The sequence below is a fragment of the Melanostigma gelatinosum genome (assembly GCF_949748355.1).
Source record: "Melanostigma gelatinosum genome assembly, chromosome: 14".
NCBI classification, from domain to species: domain Eukaryota; kingdom Metazoa; phylum Chordata; class Actinopteri; order Perciformes; family Zoarcidae; genus Melanostigma; species Melanostigma gelatinosum.
Genome location: NC_136647.1, coordinates 12,241,499 through 12,264,426, shown reverse-complemented (window position 1 = coordinate 12,264,426; position 22,928 = coordinate 12,241,499). Strand labels below are relative to the sequence as shown.

At 40.1% G+C, this 22,928-nt stretch overlaps 2 protein-coding genes across 2 annotated transcripts in view; both read right to left on the bottom strand.

The window, feature by feature from the left end:
• LOC306788217 (von Willebrand factor A domain-containing protein 7-like) overlaps positions 1-8,490 on the bottom strand; it is a 9,125-nt gene extending 635 nt beyond the window's left edge. The window contains exons 1-17 of the mRNA XM_079283631.1: positions 8,428-8,490; positions 7,144-7,358; positions 6,783-7,055; positions 6,588-6,681; positions 6,354-6,488; positions 5,555-5,741; positions 5,285-5,460; positions 5,075-5,187; positions 4,844-4,960; positions 3,189-3,392; positions 2,971-3,103; positions 2,405-2,575; positions 1,813-1,905; positions 1,457-1,719; positions 1,024-1,317; positions 549-883; positions 1-122 (exon numbers count right to left, since the gene is read on the bottom strand). The exon at positions 1-122 is cut by the window's left edge and continues 635 nt beyond it. Of these exons, the coding sequence (XP_079139757.1) occupies positions 1-122; positions 549-883; positions 1,024-1,317; positions 1,457-1,719; positions 1,813-1,905; positions 2,405-2,575; positions 2,971-3,103; positions 3,189-3,392; positions 4,844-4,960; positions 5,075-5,187; positions 5,285-5,460; positions 5,555-5,741; positions 6,354-6,488; positions 6,588-6,681; positions 6,783-7,055; positions 7,144-7,338 (2,905 nt within the window). The 5' untranslated portion in view covers positions 7,339-7,358; positions 8,428-8,490. The remainder of the gene's footprint in view (positions 123-548; positions 884-1,023; positions 1,318-1,456; positions 1,720-1,812; positions 1,906-2,404; positions 2,576-2,970; positions 3,104-3,188; positions 3,393-4,843; positions 4,961-5,074; positions 5,188-5,284; positions 5,461-5,554; positions 5,742-6,353; positions 6,489-6,587; positions 6,682-6,782; positions 7,056-7,143; positions 7,359-8,427) is intronic.
• Positions 8,491-8,567: 77 nt separating this feature from the next.
• Positions 8,568-20,018, bottom strand: LOC306788016 (von Willebrand factor A domain-containing protein 7-like; the record flags this gene model as incomplete). The annotated part of the gene is made up of 17 exons (XM_079283345.1): positions 19,992-20,018; positions 18,709-18,923; positions 18,348-18,620; positions 18,153-18,246; positions 17,919-18,053; positions 17,120-17,306; positions 16,850-17,025; positions 16,640-16,752; positions 16,409-16,525; positions 14,753-14,956; positions 14,535-14,667; positions 13,971-14,141; positions 13,393-13,485; positions 13,037-13,299; positions 12,604-12,897; positions 11,885-12,463; positions 8,568-8,600 (listed from the first exon to the last, which is right to left on the bottom strand). Exons 2-17 carry the CDS (start codon positions 18,901-18,903, stop codon positions 8,568-8,570), a joined length of 3,060 nt encoding a protein of 1,019 aa, XP_079139471.1. The 5' UTR covers positions 18,904-18,923; positions 19,992-20,018.
• Positions 20,019-22,928: the final 2,910 nt, after the last annotated feature.

Below are 22,928 nucleotides of genomic sequence, written 5' to 3'. Positions count from 1 at the left end.
GTAAACTGAGCCCTAGGATTGTGATGCTCAAGCAAAGAAGAAAAGACTGAACAGCTCTGGTAGACAAAGACACAACAGCTGCTGTTGGACGCTGTGAGCTGCTGGTGGTTGCAGTTTGTGAGCTGCTGGTGGTTGCAGTTTGTGAGCTGTTGGTGGTTGCAGTTTGTGAGCTGTTGGTGGTTGCAGTTTCTGAGCTGCTGGTGGTTGCAGTTTGTGAGCTGCTGGTGGTTGCAGGTTGTGAGCTGCTGGTGGTTGCAGGTTGTGAGCTGCTGGTGGTTGCAGTTTGTGGGCTGGTGGTGGTTGCAGGTTGTGAGCTGCTGGTGGTTGCAGGTTGTGAGCTGCTGGTGGTTGCAGTTTGTGGGCTGGTGGTGGTTGCAGGTTGTGAGCTGCTGGTGGTTGCAGGTTGTGAGCTGCTGGTGGTTGCAGTTTGTGAGCTATTGGTGGTTGCAGGTTGAGAGCTGCTGGTGGTTGCAGTTTGTGAGCTATTGGTGGTTGCAGGTTGAGAGCTGCTGGTGGTTGCAGTTTGTGAGCTATTGGTGGCCGCTTTCCGGATGCTGTAGAAACAGGAGGCTACATTACCCACCCGATCAACAACCAGCAGCTCTACATCAGGCGAACAGCAGGACGAACTGTAGGACACCAGCGTTATGTTCCCGCTGCCAGCGGTCATATTCCCGCTGGCAGCGGTCATGTTCCCGCTGCCAGCGGTCAAACTGGTGTTCATGGTCCCGTTGCCCTGTCTGAGGCTGACACGCTCAACACCCGTCCCTTCAGCCCCATCAGTCACCTGAACAGAGAGCTCCCACATCGATAAGCTGCAGATATCAGAGCAGTTTGACTGCAGGCTGAGCAGCTCACACACAGGACGAGTAAAATCAGTCACCTATGAGGAGAAGAAAAAGTATATGTATAGTTTTTTATAATATATTCCCTATAATCAGTAACAAATTACATCTAGGAAGTTACAAATCTGTAAAACAAAGAATTGTACTTGTAAATGGGATTCTTTAGCGTGAGGATTACCGTGTTAAGGATGGAGAAACGCAGCACAACATAGTTTGTATCTTCACCACCAGGAGCCTCGACCTCAATAGTCAGGGTGACGTCAGAACCAGACGGGGTGTTAAGAGGTGCTGAGAGGGTCACGGTACCATTAGCACTACTCCCGGTTTCCAGGAATATATTGGTTGGAGATGTTGAGTTAAATTGTCGGTTATTGGTGGCTTGGATGGTGAAGTTTCCCCCGACTCCACTGGTCATCACAGAGAAGGGCACAGAGAACGGTGTTCCTGGTACCAAGATGCTGTCGGAATCAGCCTGAAAACAGAGGGGATCAGACAAGGACCAGTGTTTGTGATGATGATTTAAGTGAACATTACAACAATTTTTAGTTGCTGCATCTTCTCTCATGTTTGATGTGATGTTGCTGTGACACAGTGATGGTCTGGGTACTCACCATAACAGTCAGATTCGAGGCTCTGAAGATGGTGGATGACTGCCTTTCGAAGACTTCCTTTGGGTCAACACTGTCATTCTGCCCCTTCACCCGCACCACAAACTCCACCGACGGCATCATGTCGATATGAACTAAGAAGCTTCCACCCCCCTGTGGCTTCACGACTCCTTTAATCTCCGACCCTGACGATTTAACCAGAGCGACTTCTGTCACCGTGGCGGAGTCACTTCCCGTTAAAGTCACCAACAAGCTACCGTTGACACCTTTAAAGAACGTTGAAATTCATCATGTTTGACTTGATCATTTTATGTTACATCAGCGTGTCATTAAATTCACATCTTAACAATTTTCTGTACCAGCTCTGGGACGTGTGTCAAGAGCATCATATCCTGTGAGAGGGCCCTGTGATGCCTCCACAAAGTCAAACAGGAAGTCAATCGGACTCTGACCTGCAAATAAAGTCATGAAAAAAAGGATAAAATATACAGAGTTTATTTCAGTGTTTATTTCAACAAAGCTTAAACACGATACTGGAGTATTCTATTTTTTATTTTTTATGGTTACTACTACTGTATGAGCAACATATCCTGCAATTCTTAAATGTGGGAGCTGCATTTTAAAATATTTCCTTTTAAATTTGTTAAAATAACAAGGGGTTCAAATATCTGCGTAAATGTATGACATACAAAGCTTATGCAGCTGTGCTTTGAGCTAAATGCTGACATCAGCATGCTACTGTAACATGCTCACATTGCTAATGTTTAGCAGGTATAATGGTTACCATGTTCATCATCTTACTTTAGCTAATAGTTGTTGAACAGCACTAGAAAATAAATACAGCTAAGGCTGATGAGAATGTTGTTTGCTGTTAGTAGCCATACATCATAGTACCAACATGGCTCTAACGTTTATTTTGTGATCACATTAAATCAATCATGGGGGTCTCACCGATGACCTTAAAAGTGTAGGGATTACTTGACTCCATTTCAATTTTCCACAGTCCAACTTGTCTTTTTAGTTGCAGAGTCTTGACGTTTCCCACTGACTGGGATGCAGTGATCAATGATCGTGTTCTCTGTTTTATTAGCTGAGATGCCCCTTCAGATTCCCCTTCAAAAACTAAAATTAAAAGAATAATTCATTATGTGACAGACTGATAATAATTTCATTGCTTCAAACATTTGTTAGAAATAAGATATTTTAAGGCACACTATATGACTTTTTTAATGAGATTTTATGTGATTGATTTCATACAATTACATTTTTTTATTGCACACCATAATATGATTTTTTTCATGGCATATCTATAACATATGCTTTTTAATTTTGTATGACATTTAATGGAATACTATTTAATGGCATACTTTGGCAGTTTTTTATGACACTATACGATGACGTTTTTATGACATACTTACTATTCTGTAACTTTATTTTTTTACATGAAATAATCCACATAATGCCTTAACTTTAGTCGTAATAAAGAGTGAAGACTTCATTTGGAAAGGCAGTATTACCTGTGGGGCTGGTAAGAGTGAAAGCGAGGGAGCGCCCAGAGATGTAAACTTTAAGGTTTGTTACCATTTCATCAACTATAAAAGTAAATTTATCTGATTTTCCTGGGCTCCTGGCTGCCTGCAGAAGGGTTACCTAGGAAATAAACATAAAACAGATGACACAGCTGAAATCTTTGAACTGACCAAACTAAGTAGTAGTGAGACCTAAGTGATATTACCAGAGAGGAGCTGGAGGACTCTGTTATGATGCTGGTGGCCACAGGGAGCTCATTCTTTGTGACTTCAATAGCCAGACCTCCTGACGCCTGGGCCAGGTCTCTGTACAGCTGAGCATCTGATGCTGCTATCTTGAGAGGTTTCACTGTGTCATCACTGCGTTTCCTACGATTGAGCACCGTTGACTCAGAAATCATGAAATTCACCTGGAAAGCAAGAAGCACAATCAACCAAATCAAAACGGCCTTGAGTAAACACATCCCTTGACTAAACACATCCCTTCTCTCAGGTGTCTTCCCACAAGCCCTAAAAACTGCAGTTGTTAAACCACTCCTAAAGAAGCTAGTTTAGACTCCTCAACAATGAAAAATTATAGGCCAATATCAAACCTCCCATTTTTAAGTAAAATAATTGAAAAAGCTGTTTTCCAACAGCTGAACAACTTCTTGGCCGTAAACAACTGCTTTGATGTTTTCCAGTCAGGCTTTCGACAGCATTACAGTACTGAAACTGCTCTTGTTAAGGTTTTCAATGACATCCACTTAAACACAGACAATGGCAGAAGTTCAGTCTTAGTATTACTGGATCTCAGTGCTGCATTCGACACGGTCGACCATGCCATACTCCTAGAAAGACTAAAAATCTGGGTGGGACTCTCTGGCACAGCGCTTAACTGGTTTGAATCCTACTTGAAGGACAGAGAATACTTTGTGTCTGGAGCTAATTACACATCAGAGCTGACTAAAATGAGATGTGGTGTTCCCCAAGGTTCAATACTGGGGCCTCTTCTGTTCAACATCTACATGCTTCCACTAGCTCAGATTATGGAAAACAACAAAGTGTGTTATCATAATTATGCAGACGACACACAAATCTACATAACTATGTCACCAGGGGACTATAATCCCATAAAAGGGCTGGGTAACTGCATTGAACAAATCAACAACTGGATGTGCCAGAATTTTCTTCAATTAAACAAAGATAAAACAGAAGTAATTGTTTTTGGTACCAAGGACGAACGATTGAAAATCACCGCTCAGCTTCAATCACTGATGTTAAAACCCACAAACCAAGCCAGAAATGTAGGTGTAGTTATGGATTCAGACCTCAACCTGAACAGCCATATCAAGACAATTACAAAATCAGCCTACTATCACCTGAAGAATATATCAAGGATTAAAGGATTTATGTCTCAACAGGATTTGGAAAAACTTGTATGTATTTATCTTCAGCAGACTGGACTACTGTAACGGTGTGTTTACTGGTCTCTGTAAAAAGTCCGTCAGAAAGCTGCAGCTGATTCAGAACGCTGCAGCTCGAGTCCTCACTAAGACTAGGAGGGTGGATCACATCACCCCAGTTCTGAGGTCTTTGCACTGGCTTCCTGTCCAACAAAGAATTTACTTTAAAATCGTGCTGTTGGTTTTCAAAGCACTGAATGGTTTAGGGCCAAAATACATCTCTGATCTGCTGCTACCTTATGAACCATCCCGACCCCTCAGGTCGTCTGGGACCGGTCTACTTTCTGTTCCCAGAGTCAGAACTAAACATGGAGAAGCAGCGTTCAGTTTTTCTGCTCCACATATCTGGAACAAAGTCCCAGAAAGCTGCAGGTCTGCTATTCTGACCATAAATGATTTCATACTTTGATACTCACCACTGTTTGCGTCTGCTCTATGAGTGCGATCACTGTGCTTTTCAGGTGTTTGTCTTTAGCTGGTGCATCTGTGAAGAGAAAGACCTCAGAATTTGAAGGAGCCCCGGTTAAAGCCAGCTGTATGAGGAAGAGAGAGTGGAATAACAAGGACAGCTTTAGTTAAAACTTTAAACACTCCAACAAGCTTCTGGGGGCAGATTTTGATGTAGTAACAGCCACACATCACATCACCTGAAGCCCTGAAAGACTCAGTTCCCCCTCATCCCCTCCACCGGCTGCGGATAATGAATTAATGGCAGACTTGAAGACGTTTGGGTCTGTAGTCTTTATCAGCGGCCCAACATCTGGGGTTCAGTTGGAGACAGGAGAAAGAAAACACCTCGATGATGATGTACAACAACAAGAACAACAACAAAATGTATAGCATCCTCAAGATTGTACCTGGATCGTTAAAAGATACAAGAATGTAAACTGAGGGCTCATCCTCTGTTCCCACTTTACTCTTGATTATAGAGGAAGTGACGGTCCTCACTGCTGCAATGTCATCGCTCATGCTTTTTGTGGTGTCAATCACAAAACAAAGAGCTTTGCTGGACCCTTTGGAGATTCCCAACATCCTGAGGGATGAAGAGAGATGGAACAAATGGATGAAAAACGTACTCTACACCTCCTTATAGTACATCATTGACACATGCAGAATGGGTTTCTCACTGGAGGAATGGTCTGTCACCAGCAGCCCCTCGAATGTCCTCCAGTAACCCACTGGTTGCAGCTATCGCCAAGTTTGCTGCGTCAGTGTGGAGGTGTCCGTGACTGGAGGAGAAAGTGTCTTTGTTGATCCCACCTTTAGGTCCAATGTCGCTTGTTTGATCCACTGCTCCTCCGTGACTGCATTTTCCTTTGCAATAGATACCATAAGAGGGAGATCTGTTGACTTTTTTTGTCATTTTCTGAGGAGCATTCTGGTGGTTAAATATGTGCTTTTATTTCTATAGACCACTTTTTAACTTTATATATTGTGCAGTAATTAGGGAAAGTTCCACCTGAATTGTTTTGAGAACATAAGCTTACAAAAGCCTCAAAACAACAACCTGTGAAGGCAAAGTCAAGAAGACAGAAATCACAACAGGGGAAAGTGAAACTGAAGAGGAATGTGACTCCTGAGGTGATCTTACAGTCCATATTTATTGGCCCCAAACAGCCAATGGGTGTGTATCCTGACTGGGAAAGGTTGTGCATTTTAGGCCACTTAACAACATTGTTGTAACAAGACATACTATACTGTACAAGGCACTTGAAACATTATTGCAGCTTTAGTGAGACATAATGCAAAATGTGTTTGAGGTTAAGTAACAAGTAAACATTGTGAAAGGGACATATCTATTGCTGTCAAGACATTATACTGTATCCAAATATTTTATAGTATATCTCAAGAATGTATTCGTTTGTTAATGTGAATCTGAATATATAACGCTGTGGCATTATCGGTTAAATGTAAGGAATCACTTACCTTTGGGTTTGGTTGATAAAAATGGCACAACACCAAAATATCCAGAGGTCAGTACCTTCTCCTCTATGATGTCCCCCAGAATGTTGTTCCTGCAGTCGTCTCCATCACAGTTGCGACATGTCGCCCTGCTTTTATCTGAGTAAAAAAACATTTGAATTATGTTTTCCTCCGTGAAATAATTCCTCTACAGTCACATCATAGCCTACCATCTCTGACATTACACAATCTATTCACCTGCTATGTTACCAATGCTGGTGTCTGATCTGATCAGATTAGAGTTTGGGAGTTTGTTTCCTAGTTCCACCCAGTTACTATGACTGTAGAAGTCCTTAAAGTTGACAAAAGAAGACACAGGTTAATAATCCATCAAGTTTCCTTGAATATTTTAAAACAGTTACGGCTTCAGTAATGCTTTGAGAAATAATGAACCTGTAAGGGATGTAAAATCTCTCCCAATTTCTGCCTCGCTGCCTCAAAGTTCTCTTGTTTGTTGCTTGCTTTCACAGCCAGTAGTCCCTCAGTGATGATTTTCCTTCCTCCAACAAACATTTCATCATTAAAGTGGAAGCTTCCATTCAGGGCATGGCGAATGTCCACCCGTACATTCCTCTGCATGATAAATATAATGGCTTGGCGGAAACTCTTGGACGACTGTGGTTCACCGCAGGCCACAGCAACAGCCTTTGCAGTGAAAGGCTTTGCCTAAACACACAAAGTCAAATCATATTAACATTGCTAAAAGACGACATAACATTTCCAGTAAAACAACCTAATTGAAGGGAATTCTTACAGGAAAAGTGAAGTCTGTCCCCTCAGCTTGGGCCAGAGCACGGCACACCTGCAAGGTGGACTTTAATATCGCTTTCTCCGTGATTTCCTGGTGATTCAGAGACTGATTCAGAGACTTTCCTGGCATTACCTCAAAGCCCAGCGCTCCAGTGCGCAGGAGCAGGAGACACAACGCAGCAAACCCTGAAGACATCATTGCTCAACCTGTTGAATGATCTGCGGGAGATAGAAACACATTTCTCTCCATTTTTCCTTCAGTGGTTCATTACCTGGAGACTGTATATTAGTTATTGGTCCTTTAATTTATTCTTTATTTAGTCTCAAACAAAAGTGCTCTCGACAATTCCTACAGCCGACTAAATTCATAAAGGTGTGGAAACGGTCACAACTGCTAGAGACAAATGAGTGTAAATGATTTGATGTCTTTCTTTTTTAATTGTAACTGAGAGAGTTGAGATAGTTGGCCTTAAATTAACCGCCGTCAGCCAGAAAATAGATGATGTTTACACAACACCACACTAAATTCAATTCAATTCAATTCAATTTATTTTTGTACAGCCCAAAATCACAAATTACAAATTTGCCTCAGAGGGCTTTACAATATGTACACGTTTGACATCCTCTTGTCCCGGGACCCTCACATCGGAACATGAAAAACTCCCCAAAAACCCCTTTAACGGGGAGGAAAGACGAAGAAACCTGTGGGAGAGCAATAGAGGAGGGATCCCTCTCCCCGGATGGACAGAAGCCTAACGTACCTTAGGTCATTTAAATATGAGGGTAACATCACTTGTTTCTATAACACCAGCAGTGCTGTAGACCTGAAACTCTGAAAACATAATTTTGATTTAGTGGAGAACCTTCATACCACGAACACTCACCTCACTAAAATAACCTACTTTATGTAACAAACTTAATTTGTGATTACATACAATAACTAATTTCCCCCTGGGGATGAATAAAGTTTATATCTATCTATCGATCTATCTATATCACATTTCACATATAGTTTTAGCCCTCATACTTCTTTTCATAGCTCACAATAATATATTGTTATTGATTATCCTGTTTATTTCAAATCTGAAATTAAAGAAAGAGCACTTTAAAACTGTCATTTGATTTGTAAACTCAACGCTTTCTTTGGTAACATTTGTCTTAACGATATTCTAATTGTGGTTCATAGTAGAGGATAGGTAACACAAAAGAGTATATGGTCTGCACAATGTAATACAACTCTAATGTCTATCTTTACATTTCTGATAACTGAGTTGAAAGAGTAACGTACCTTAGGTCTTACTCCGGTCCTCTCCACTCTAGCATTATTTTTAAACCCCTGCTTTGCAGCACTCCACAGCCTCTTTACTGGTAAGGTTTGTGTGCTGCATACTCAATATTTGTTCTGTGTGGGAATATCCGAAACAATCCTTACAGGTTGTTGACATGTCCATGGATGACATCCTGCATTAACGTCAACAAAAGAAAAACTTGGCAAGATGTGTAAATGAAACACACACACTGAAATGAACCAAGGCAAACACTGCAGGTTGATACTGAAGATATGTAAATTGGGCGTGTCAGTTAATAATTGTAATTAAGCAGATACCGCATAATATAGAGCGGAAATGAACCAAAATGAAGTAGGTTCACAACATAACATAGAATCAGCAAAGCATCAATAGAAGAGTAGAAATAGCATACACTTGTGTATATGAACAATATTATGAACAGTATCAGCATAAAATGAACACACTGCATTAATGTAAAATAATATTTATCTTAATTATTTGTTCTCAATCAACATTGACGCACGGCAGCGCTGGGATCCCGGATAGTGTTGATATTTGTGTACATATGACAATGATACAGGCCAATATTACAGTATGAATGTGAATATACATGATACCAAATGATGGATATGATTGATTTTACACAAATATACTTCAAGACACAAATACATTTTCCTCCCACATTCCCCCCTTGAGTGACTCACGTCACTCATACGAGAAAAATGTTAGAACCTCCCGCTGGTCTTCAGGTCCATGTACTTTACGCTTTTGTTTCTTCTATGTTTTAATTTGCATTGGTCGGTTATCTGACATAATAAAGAGCGTATGCCTGCATTTGTGGACCTGCTACTGTCCTCGGTTTGTCCTAATGTTTTCTCTGTAATATTTCACTGTACAGTTACTGAATCGGTTGACAACTAGTTCACGTACTGAATTTACTTTATCTGGCTCTTTTAGATTGGGTTTAGGTTGAAGCGATACAAGTTACATCTGAAAGAACATGATAAATTGCCCCAACAAAGTCCGTCTGGGTGGTAACAGAGGCACTGTCCAACTGATGCCATGATCTTTCACTCTTTTTTTTGTTATTTATTTGATTGTTTATTTTATGACAAAAGTCCTTGCTTAGCTAAAAAGTGTAATAATCTTTTTGACTTCTGTAAAGATGACATTGTTTTTCAGAATATTTGACTAAACGGTCATTGTGGAGTTTAACTTCTGATAAACTTTTACGTTAAACAATACCTGGCAAAGACTGGTAACAGAATACATTTTAAACATCTGAAAGAAGTACACAATGAACCCAGATGTGATCGTGAAACCTTTAATATTCCAGAGTTCTTCACCTAATACAATTATTATCACATTATCTACATGTAAAGGTCTCTTTACTAGTAAGGTTTGCGTGCTGCATGCTCAATATTTGTCTTGTGTGGGAATGACTGAAGCAATAGGATTGACATCCTGAATTCTTCTTCACGTGAAACATTTGGCAAGAGCTGTAAATTAAACTAAAACACACACTGACACTAACCAAGGCAAACATTGGCGGTAGATACTGTAGAGATGTAAATTGGCGGTTCCTTTAAGTGACTGTTGAAAACGGATCATGACGTTATCCGTCATGATCAGAGTAAGAACACAGCTCCTGAAAGTGACTTTCCTCTAGAACCACTGACAGCATGTGATATTTGTGATAAATGCAGTAGAATCATGATTGATAAGCTTTGGAGGCTACTGATCTATACCAAATGTATTAGTTTGTGTGATCGTGTTACTGCTGTTGTGACAGTGTGTCTCATGTTGTCTGTTGTATTTTATTTTTGTGCACCGTGGTTGATGTTATCTAATATAACCCAAACTGTATGCCCAGTTGAGGTGTCCTTCTTTTGCTCCTGTCTCATCACTTACAGCAGACGATGCATAACGTGAGGGCCACATACTGTCTGTATGAACACATCACCTTTTTAAACTGCTCCTCCACTAGTGGGAGCTCAAATGATTTTATACCTGTTTGGTTGACGAGGAAATCACATTTGCTTTCTGCTGCTCCCCATGTGAAACTAATTAACATGATTTTCTTTCATTGTTATGTCACATTTAGGTGATAATAACCATTGATGATTTTTATTGCATATATGTAATGTATGTAATCATATGTTGCTGCAGTGGTGATTGATGCTGGACCTGCAGATATTCAACCTAAGTGATACAACACAAACCAATGTATTGAATGGTATTCATTTCTTACCAATTGTGTGGATATCTAATAAAGACGTTACCCTCTGATGGTGTAATCGGACACTTCTACATCATATATCTTCCCTCAAATGTTGTCCAACAATTTTCTCCCAAAAGGACCACAGTGGTCAACATAACCCCTTTTTCATTGCTTTATTGTGTCATCATATATTTAAGAAGCAACCCTCAGATGTAAATGTGATTTATATAATATATGATACATGTTTAAATGACCAAATAGATGTAGTCCTTCAATCAGCATTACTATTCCACAATGTAATATAAACAGTGGTAATCAAAATATGAATGAATATTCCTTGATTTAAGTGTCATAATGAAATGTACACGTTCACATGGCCCAAGACTTAATTTTATAACACCGCTAAGCTTTTAAAGAAAGTTGTACAATGAAACAAAGTACTCTGTAATACATACAGCACATAATGTAGTTAATATAGCTTAAAGATTTCAGCATTCATTTTACAGTATATCACCCAGTTGTACATACACAGGTTATTAGGTTCATCGAGCTCAATCCATTTTTATCAATGACCAAATATCGACCGAATATTAGAAACATAATATTATAATATTATTATTATAACATACAAAAACCTAGTGTGGTATAGTAATGTTCATGGCTCGTGTATTCAGTTTTACCATGCTACTGTCCAGTTACAAGTTATGTGCCATGGTGCTGGCCAATCTAATATTACACATTTATAGCTTCTTAGTTGCATATATTGGTTTTACCTATGTGTACCTAATAAACTGGCAACTGAGGGTATGTAGTATGCAGGTGATTTTCCAAAGCCAAAAGAACATTACAAACCGCAACTCTTCCTCACACTAACATGTAGAAGGTCAGTTGATCCCCATTAAAAATGGTAAACTGAGCCCTAGGATTGTGATGCTCAAGCAAAGAAGAAAAGACTGAACAGCTCTGGTAGACAAAAACACAACAGCTGCTGTTGGACGCTGTGAGCTGCTGGTGGTTGCAGTTTGTGAGCTGCTGGTGGTTGCAGTTTGTGAGCTGTTGGTGGTTGCAGTTTCTGAGCTGTTGGTGGTTGCAGTTTCTGAGCTGCTGGTGGTTGCAGTTTGTGAGCTGCTGGTGGTTGCAGGTTGTGAGCTGCTGGTGGTTGCAGGTTGTGAGCTGCTGGTGGTTGCAGTTTGTGAGCTGCTGGTGGTTGCAGGTTGTGAGCTGCTGGTGGTTGCAGGTTGTGAGCTGCTGGTGGTTGCAGTTTGTGGGCTGGTGGTGGTTGCAGGTTGTGAGCTGCTGGTGGTTGCAGTTTGTGAGCTGCTGGTGGTTGCAGTTTGTGAGCTGGTGGTGGTTGCAGGTTGTGAGCTGCTGGTGGTTGCAGTTTGTGAGCTGCTGGTGGTTGCAGTTTGTGAGCTGGTGGTGGTTGCAGGTTGTGAGCTGCTGGTGGTTGCAGTTTGTGAGCTATTGGTGGCCGCTTTCCGGATGCTGTAGAAACAGGAGGCTACATTACCCACCCGATCAACAACCAGCAGCTCTACATCAGGCGAACAGCAGGACGAACTGTAGGACACCAGCGTTATGTTCCCGCTGCCAGCGGTCATATTCCCGCTGGCAGCGGTCATGTTCCCGCTGCCAGCGGTCAAACTGGTGTTCATGGTCCCGTTGCCCTGTCTGAGGCTGACACGCTCAACACCCGTCCCTTCAGCCCCATCAGTCACCTGAACAGAGAGCTCCCACATCGATAAGCTGCAGATATCAGAGCAGTTTGACTGCAGGCTGAGCAGCTCACACACAGGACGAGTGAAATCAGTCACCTATGAGGAGAAGAAAAAGTATATGTATAGTTTTTTATAATATATTCCCTATAATCAGTAACAAATTACATCTAGGAAGTTACAAATCTGTAAAACAAAGAATTGTACTTGTAAATGGGATTCTTTAGCGTGAGGATTACCGTGTTAAGGATGGAGAAACGCAGCACAACATAGTTTGTATCTTCACCACCAGGAGCCTCGACCTCAATAGTCAGGGTGACGTCAGAACCAGACGGGGTGTTAAGAGGTGCTGAGAGGGTCACGGTACCATTAGCACTACTCCCGGTTTCCAGGAATATATTGGTTGGAGATGTTGAGTTAAATTGTCGGTTATTGGTGGCTTGGATGGTGAAGATTCCCCCGACTCCACTGGTCATCACAGAGAAGGGCACAGAAAACGGTGTTCCTGGTACCAAGATGCTGTCGGAATCAGCCTGAAAACAGAGGGGATCAGACAAGGACCAGTGTTTGTGATGATGATTTAAGTGAACATTACAACAATTTTTAGTTGCTGCATCTTCTCTCATGTTTGATGTGATGTTGCTGTGACACAGTGATGGTCTGGGTACTCACCATAACAGTCAGATTCGAGGCTCTGAAGATGGTGGATGACTGCCTTTCGAAGACTTCCTTTGGGTCAACACTGTCATTCTGCCCCTTCACCCGCACCACAAACTCCACCGACGGCATCATGTCGACATGAACTAAGAAGCTTCCACCCCCCTGTGGCTCCACGACTCCTTTAATCTCCGACCCTGACGATTTAACCAGAGCGACTTCTGTCACCGTGGCGGAGTCACTTCCCGTTAAAGTCACCAACAAGCTACCATTGACACCTTTAAAGAAAGTTGAAATTCATCATGTTTGACTTGATCATTTTATGTTACATCAGCGTGTCATTAAATTCACATCTTAACAATTTTCTGTACCAGCTCTGGGACGTGTGTCAAGAGCATCATATCCTGTGAGAGGGCCCTGTGATGCCTCCACAAAGTCAAACAGGAAGTCAATCGGACTCTGACCTGCAAATAAAGTCATGAAAAAAAGGATAAAATATACAGAGTTTCTTTCAGTGTTTATTTCAACAAAGCTTAAACACGATACTGGAGTATTCTATTTTTTATTTTTTATGGTTACTACTACTGTATGAGCAACATATCCTGCAATTCTTAAATGTGGGAGCTGCATTTTAAAAGATTTCCTTTTAAATTTGTTAAAATAACAAGGGGTTCAAATATCTGCGTAAATGTATGACATACAAAGCTTATGCAGCTGTGCTTTGAGCTAAATGCTACTGTAACATGCTCATATTGCTAATGTTTAGCAGGTATAATGGTTACCATGTTCATCATCTTACTTTAGCTAATAGTTGTTGAACAGCACTAGAAAATAAATACAGCTGAGGCTGATGAGAATGTTGTTTGCTGTTAGTAGCCATACATCATAGTACCAACATGGCTCTAACATTCATTTTGTGATCATATTAAATCAATCATGGGGGTCTCACCGATGACCTTAAAAGTGTAGGGATTACTTGACTCCATTTCAATTTTCCACAGTCCAACTTGTCTTTTTAGTTGCAGAGTCTTGACGTTTCCCACTGACTGGGATGCAGTGATCAATGATCGTGTTCTCTGTTTTATTAGCTGAGATGCCCCTTCAGATTCCCCTTCAAAAACTAAAATTAAAAGAATAATTCATTATGTGACATCATAAATGATTTCATTGCTTCAAACATTTGTTAGAAATAAGATATTTTAAGGCACACTATATGACTTTTTTAATGAGATTTTATGTGATTGATTTCATACAATTACATTTTTTTATTGCACACCATAATATGATTTTTTTCATGGCATATCTATAACATATGCTTTTTAATTTTGTATGACATTTAATGGAATACTATTTAATGGCATACTTTGGCAGTTTTTTATGACACTATACGATGACGTTTTTATGACATACTTACTATACTGTAACTTTATTTTTTTACATGAAATAATCCACATAATGCCTTAACTTTAGTCGTAATAAAGAGTGAAGACTTCATTTGGAAAGGCAGTATTACCTGTGGGGCTGGTAAGAGTGAAAGCGAGGGAGCGCCCAGAGATGTAAACTTTAAGGTTTGTTACCATTTCATCAACTATAAAAGTAAATTTATCTGATTTTCCTGGGCTCCTGGCTGCCTGCAGAAGGGTTACCTAGGAAATAAACATAAAACAGATGACACAGCTGAAATCTTTGAACTGACCAAACTAAGTAGTAGTGGGACCTAAGTGATATTACCAGAGAGGAGCTGGAGGACTCTGTTATGATGCTGGTGGCCACAGGGAGCTCATTCTTTGTGACTTCAATAGCCAGACCTCCTGACGCCTGGGCCAGGTCTCTGTACAGCTGAGCATCTGATGCTGCTATCTTGAGAGGTTTCACTGTGTCATCACTGCGTTTCCTACGATTGAGCACCGTTGACTCAGAAATCATGAAATTCACCTGGAAAGCAAGAAGGACAATCAACCAAATCAAAACGGCCTTGAGTAAACACATCCCTTGACTAAACACATCCCTTCTCTCAGGTGTCTTCCCACAAGCCCTAAAAACTGCAGTTGTTAAACCACTCCTAAAGAAGGCTAGTTTAGACTCCTCAACAATGAAAAATTATAGGCCAATATCAAACCTCCCATTTTTAAGTAAAATAATTGAAAAAGCGGTTTTCCAACAGCTGAACAACTTCTTGGCCGTAAACAACTGCTTTGATGTTTTCCAGTCAGGCTTTCGACAGCATTAGAGTACTGAAACTGCTCTTGTTACGGTTTTCAATGACATCCACTTAAACACAGACAATGGCAGAAGTTCAGTCTTAGTATTACTGGATCTCAGTGCTGCATTCGACACGGTCGACCATGCCATACTCCTAGAAAGACTAAACATATGGGTGGGACTTTCTGGCACAGCGCTTAACTGGTTTGAATCCTACTTGAAGGACAGAGAATAATTTGTGTCTGGAGCTAATTACACATCAGAGCTGACTAAAATGAGATGTGGTGTTCCCCAAGGTTCAATACTGGGGCCTCTTCTGTTCAACATCTACATGCTTCCACTAGCTCAGATTATGGAAAACAACAAAGTGTGTTATCATAATTATGCAGACGACACACAAATCTACATAACTATGTCACCAGGGGACTATAATCCCATAAAAGGGCTGGGTAACTGCATTGAACAAATCAACAACTGGATGTGCCAGAATTTTCTTCAATTAAACAAAGATAAAACAGAAGTAATTGTTTTTGGTACCAAGGACGAACGATTGAAAATCACCGCTCAGCTTCAATCACTGATGTTAAAACCCACAAACCAAGCCAGAAATGTAGGTGTAGTTATGGATTCAGACCTCAACCTGAATAGCCATATCAAGACAATTGCAAAATCAGCCTACTATCACCTGAAGAATATATCAAGGATTAAAGGATTTATGTCTCAACAGGATTTGGAAAAACTTGTATGTATTTATCTTCAGCAGACTGGACTACTGTAACGGTGTGTTTACTGGTCTCTGTAAAAAGTCCGTCAGAAAGCTGCAGCTGATTCAGAACGCTGCAGCTCGAGTCCTCACTAAGACTAGGAGGGTGGATCACATCACCCCAGTTCTGAGGTCTTTGCACTGGCTTCCTGTCCAACAAAGAATTTACTTTAAAATCGTGCTGTTGGTTTTCAAAGCACTGAATGGTTTAGGGCCAAAATACATCTCTGATCTGCTGCTACCTTATGAACCATCCCGACCCCTCAGGTCGTCTGGGACCGGTCTACTTTCTGTTCCCAGAGTCAGAACTAAACATGGAGAAGCAGCGTTCAGTTTTTCTGCTCCACATATCTGGAACAAAGTCCCAGAAAGCTGCAGGTCTGCTATTCTGACCATAAATGATTTCATACTTTGATACTCACCACTGTTTGCGTCTGCTCTATGAGTGCGATCACTGTGCTTTTCAGGTGTTTGTCTTTAGCTGGTGCATCTGTGAAGAGGAAGACCTCAGAATTTGAAGGAGCCCCGGTTAAAGCCAGCTGTATGACGAAGAGAGAGTGGAATAACAAGGACAGCTTTAGTTAAAACTTTAAACACTCCAACAAGCTTCTGGGGGCAGATTTTGATGTAGTAACAGCCACACATCACATCACCTGAAGCCCTGAAAGACTCAGTTCCCCCTCATCCCCTCCACCGGCTGCGGATAATGAATTAATGGCAGACTTGAAGACGTTTGGGTCTGTAGTCTTTATCAGCGGCCCAACATCTGGGGTTCAGTTGGAGACAGGAGAAAGAAAACACCTCGATGATGATGTCCAACAACAAGAACAACAACAAAATGTATAGCATCCTCAAGATTGTACCTGGATCGTTAAAAGATACAAGAATGTAAACTGAGGGCTCATCTTCTGTTCCCACTTTACTCTTGATTATAGAGGAAGTGATGGTCCTCACTGCTGCAATGTCATCGCTCATGCTTTTTGTGGTGTCAATCACAAAACAAAGAGCTTTGCTGGACCCTTTGGAGATTCCCAACATCCTGAGGGATGAAGAGAGATGGAACAAATGGATAAAAAACGTACTCTACACCTCCTTATAGTACATCATTGACACATGCAGAATGGGTTTCTCACTGGAGGAATGGTCTGTCACCAGCAGCCCCTCGAATGTCCTCCAGTAACCCACTGGTTGCAGCTATCGCCAAGTCTGCTGCGTCAGTGTGGAGGTGTCCGTGACTGGATGAGAAAGTGTCTTTGTTGATCCCACCTTTAGGTCCAATGTCGCTTGTTTGATCCACTGCTCCTCCGTGACTGCATTTTCCTTTGCAATAGATACCATAAGAGGGAGATCTGTTGACTTTTTTTGTCATTTTCTGAGGAGCATTCTGGTGGTTAAATATGTGCTTTTATTTCTATAGACCTCTTTTTAACTTTATATATTGTGCAGTAATTAGGGAAAGTTCCACCTGAATTGTTTTGAGAACATAAGCTTACAAAAGCCTCAAAACAACAACCTGTGAAGGCAAAGTCAAGAAGACAGAAAAAACAACAGGGGAAAGTGAAACTGAAGAGGAATGTGACTCCTGCGGTGATCTTATAGTCCATATTTATTGGCCCCAAACAGCCAATGGGTGTGTATCCTGACTGGGAAAGGTTGTGCATTTTAGGCCACTTAACAACATTGTTGTAACAAGACATACTATACTGTACAAGGCACTTGAAACATTATTGCAGCTTTAGTGAGACATAATGCAAAATGTGTTTGAGGTTAAGTAACAAGTAAACATTGTGAAAGGGACATATCTATTGCTGTCAAGACATTATACTGTATCCAAATATTTTATAGTAAATCTCAAGAATGTATTCGTTTGTTAATGTGAATCTGAATATATAACGCTGTAGCATTATCGGTTAAATGTAAGGAATCACTTACCTTTGGGTTTGGTTGATAAAAATGGCACAACACCAAAATATCCAGAGGTCAGTACCTTCTCCTCTATGATGTCCCCCAAAATGTTGTTCCTGCAGTCGTCTCCATCACAGTTGCGACATGTCGCCCTGCTTTTATCTGAGTAAAAAAAGATTTTAATTATGTTTTCCTCCGTGAAATAATTCCTCTACAGTCACATCATAGCCTACCATCTCTGACATTACACAATCTATTCACCTGCTATGTTACCAATGCTGGTGTCTGATCTGATCAGATTAGAGTTTGGGAGTTTGTTTCCTAGTTCCACCCAGTTACTATGACTGTAGAAGTCCTTAAAGTTGACAAAAGAAGACACAGGTTAATAATCCATCAAGTTTCCTTGAATATTTTAAAACAGTTACGGCTTCAGTAATGCTTTGAGAAATAATGAACCTGTAAGGGATGTAAAATCTCTCCCAATTTCTGCCTCGCTGCCTCAAAGTTCTCTTGTTTGTTGCTTGCTTTCACAGCCAGTAGTCCCTCAGTGATGATTTTCCTTCCTCCAACAAACATTTCATCATTAAAGTGGAAGCTTCCATTCAGGGCATGGCGAATGTCCACCCGTACATTCCTCTGCATGATAAATATAATGGCTTGGCGGAAACTCTTGGACGACTGTGGTTCACCGCAGGCCACAGCAACAGCCTTTGCAGTGAAAGGCTTTGCCTAAACACACAAAGTCAAATCATATTAACATTGCTAAAAGACGACATAACATTTCCAGTAAAACAACCTAATTGAAGGGAATTCTTACAGGAAAAGTGAAGTATGTCCCCTCAGCTTGGGCCAGAGCACGGCACACCTGCAAGGTGGACTTTAATATCGCTTTCTCCGTGATTTCCTGGTGATTCAGAGACTGATTCAGAGACTTTCCTGGCATTACCTCAAAGCCCAGCGCTCCAGTGCGCAGGAGCAGGAGACACAACGCAGCAAACCCTGAAGACATCATTGCTCAACCTGTTGAATGATCTGCGGGAGATAGAAACACATTTCTCTCCATTTTTCCTTCAGTGGTTCATTACCTGGAGACTGTATATTAGTTATTGGTCCTTTCATTTATTCTTTATTTAGTCTCAAACAAAAGTGCTCTCGACAATTCCTACAGCCGACTAAATTCATAAAGGTGTGGAAACGGTCACAACTGCTAGAGACAAATGAGTGTAAATGATTTGATGTCTTTCTTTTTTAATTGTAACTGAGAGAGTTGAGATAGTTGGCCTTAAATTAACCGCCGTCAGCCAGAAAATAGATGATGTTTACACAACACCACACTAAATTCAATTCAATTCAATTCAATTTATTTTTGTACAGCCCAAAATCACAAATTACAAATTTGCCTCAGAGGGCTTTACAATATGTACACGTTTGACATCCTCTTGTCCCGGGACCCTCACATCGGAACATGAAAAACTCCCCAAAACCCCTTTAACGGGGAGGAAAGACGAAGAAACCTGTGGGAGAGCAATAGAGGAGGGATCCCTCTCCCCGGATGGACAGAAGCCTAACGTACCTTAGGTCATTTAAATATGAGGGTAACATCACTTGTTTCTATAACACCAGCAGTGCTGTAGACCTGAAACTCTGAAAACATAATTTTGATTCAGTGGAGAACCTTCATACCACGAACACTCACCTCACTAAAATAACCTACTTTATGTAACAAACTTAATTTGTGATTACATACAATAACTAATTTCCCCCTGGGGATGAATAAAGTTTAGATCTATCTATCGATCTATCTATATCACATTTCACATATAGTTTTAGCCCTCATACTTCTTTTCATAGCTCACAATAATATATTGTTATTGATTATCCTGTTTATTTCAAATCTGAAATTAAAGAAAGAGCACTTTAAAACTGTCATTTGATTTGTAAACTCTACGCTTTCTTTGGTAACATTTGTCTTAACGATATTCTAATTGTGGTTCATAGTAGAGGATAGGTAACACAAAAGAGTATATGGTCTGCACAATGTAATACAACTCTAATGTCTATCTTTACATTTCTGATAACTGAGTTGAAAGAGTAACGTACCTTAGGTCTTACTCCGGTCCTCTCCACTCTAGCATTATTTTTAAACCCCTGCTTTGCAGCACTCCACAGCCTCTTTACTGGTAAGGTTTGTGTGCTGCATACTCAATATTTGTTCTGTGTGGGAATATCTGAAACAATCCTTACAGGTTGTTGACATGTCCATGGATGACATCCTGCATTAACGTCAACAAAAGAAAAACTTGGCAAGATGTGTAAATGAAACACACACACTGAAATGAACCAAGGCAAACACTGCAGGTTGATACTGAAGATATGTAAATTGGGCGTGTCAGTTAATAATTGTAATTAAGCAGATACCGCATAATATAGAGCGGAAATGAACCAAAATGAAGTAGGTTCACAACATAACATAGAATCAGCAAAGCATCAATAGAAGAGTAGAAATAGCATACAATTGTGTATATGAACAATATTATGAACAGTATCAGCATAAAATGAACACACTGCATTAATGTAAAATAATATTTATTTTAATTATTTGTTCTCAATCAACATTGACGCACGGCAGCGCTGGGATCCCGGATAGTGTTGATATTTGTGTACATATGACAATGATACAGGCCAATATTACAGTATGAATGTGAATATACATGATACCAAATGATGGATATGATTGATTTTACACAAATATACTTCAAGACACAAATACATTTTCCTCCCACATTCCCCCCTTGAGTGACTCACGTCACTCATACGAGAAAAATGTTAGAACCTCCCGCTGGTCTTCAGGTCCATGTACTTTACGCTTTGTTTCTTCTATGTTTTAATTTGCATTGGTCGGTTATCTGACATAATAAAGAGCGTATGCCTGCATTTGTGGACCTGCTACTGTCCTCGGTTTGTCCTAATGTTTTCTCTGTAATATTTCACTGTACAGTTACTGAATCGGTTGACAACTAGTTCACGTACTGAATTTACTTTCTCTGGCTCTTTTAGATTGGGTTTAGGTTGAAGCGATACAAGTTACATCTGAAAGAACATGATAAATTGCCCCAACAAAGTCCGTCTGGGTGGTAACAGAGGCACTGTCCAACTGATGCCATGATCTTTCACTCTTTTTTTTGTTATTTATTTGATTGTTTATTTTATGACAAAAGTCCTTGCTTAGCTAAAAAGTGTAATAATCTTTTTGACTTCTGTAAAGATGACATTGTTTTTCAGAATATTTGACTAAACGGTCATTGTGGAGTTTAACTTCTGATAAACTTTTACGTTAAACAATACCTGGCAAAGACTGGTAACAGAATACATTTTAAACATCTGAAAGAAGTACACAATGAACCCAGATGTGATCGTGAAACCTTTAAAATTCCAGAGTTCTTCACCTAATACAATTATTATCACATTATCTACATGTAAAGGTCTCTTTACTAGTAAGGTTTGCGTGCTGCATGCTCAATATTTGTCTTGTGTGGGAATGACTGAAGCAATAGGATTGACATCCTGAATTCTTCTTCACGTGAAACATTTGGCAAGAGCTGTAAATTAAACTAAAACACACACTGACACTAACCAAGGCAAACATTGGCGGTAGATACTGTAGAGATGTAAATTGGCGGTTCCTTTAAGTGACTGTTGAAAACGGATCATGACGTTATCCATCATGATCCGAGTAAGAACACAGCTCCTGAAAGTGACTTTCCTCTAGAACCACTGACAGCATGTGATATTTGTGATAAATGCAGTAGAATCATGATTGATAAGCTTTGGAGGCTACTGATCTATACCAAATGTATTAGTTTGTGTGATCGTGTTACTGCTGTTGTGACAGTGTGTCTCATGTTGTCTGTTGTATTTTATTTTTGTGCACCGTGGTTGATGTTATCTAATCTAACCCAAACTGTATGCCCAGTTCAGGTGTCCTTCTTTTGCTCCTGTCTCATCACTTACAGCAGACGATGCATAACGTGAGGGCCACATACTGTCTGTATGAACACATCACCTTTTTAAACTGCTCCTCCACTAGTGGGAGCTCAAATGATTTTATACCTGTTTGGTTGACGAGGAAATCACATTTGCTTTCTGCTGCTCCCCATGTGAAACAAATGAACATGATTTTCTTTCATTGTTATGTCACATTTAGGTGATAACAACCATTGATGATTTTTATTGCGTAATGTATGTAATCATATGTTGCTGCAGTGGTGATTGATGCTGGACCTGCAGATATTCAACCTAAGTGATACAACACAAACCAATGTATTGAATGGTATTCATTTCTTACCAATTGTGTGGATATCTAATAAAGACGTTACCCTCTGATGGTGTAATCGGACACTTCTACATCATATATCTTCCCTCAAATGTTGTCCAACGATTTTCTCCCAAAAGGACCACAGTGGTCAACATAACCCCTTTTTCATTGCTTTATTGTGTCATCATATATTTAAGAAGCAACCCTCAGATGTAAATGTGATTTATATAATATATGATGAATGTTTAAATGACCAAATAGATGTAGTCCTTCAATCAGCATTACTATTCCACAATGTAATATAAACAGTGGTAATCAAAATATGAATGAATATTCCTTGATTTAAGTGTCATAATGAAATGTACATGTTCACATGGCCCAAGACTTAATTTTATAACACCGCTAAGCTTTTAAAGAAAGTTGTAAAATGAAACAAAGTACTCTGTAATACATACAGCACATAATGTAGTTAATATAGCTTAAAGATTTCAGCATTCATTTGACAGTATATCACCCAGTTGTACATACACAGGTTATTAGATTTATCGAGCTCAATCCATTTTTTATCAATGACCAAATATAGACCTAATATTAGAAACACTGTACCGCATTATAATTCAACAGCACAACTAAATACAGCCTCCAAAATTACTCTAAAGTTGAATTGTACCTCTTTATGAATGCTTTCAAAGAGCTGAACATTGTAACTTTTACCATACAAT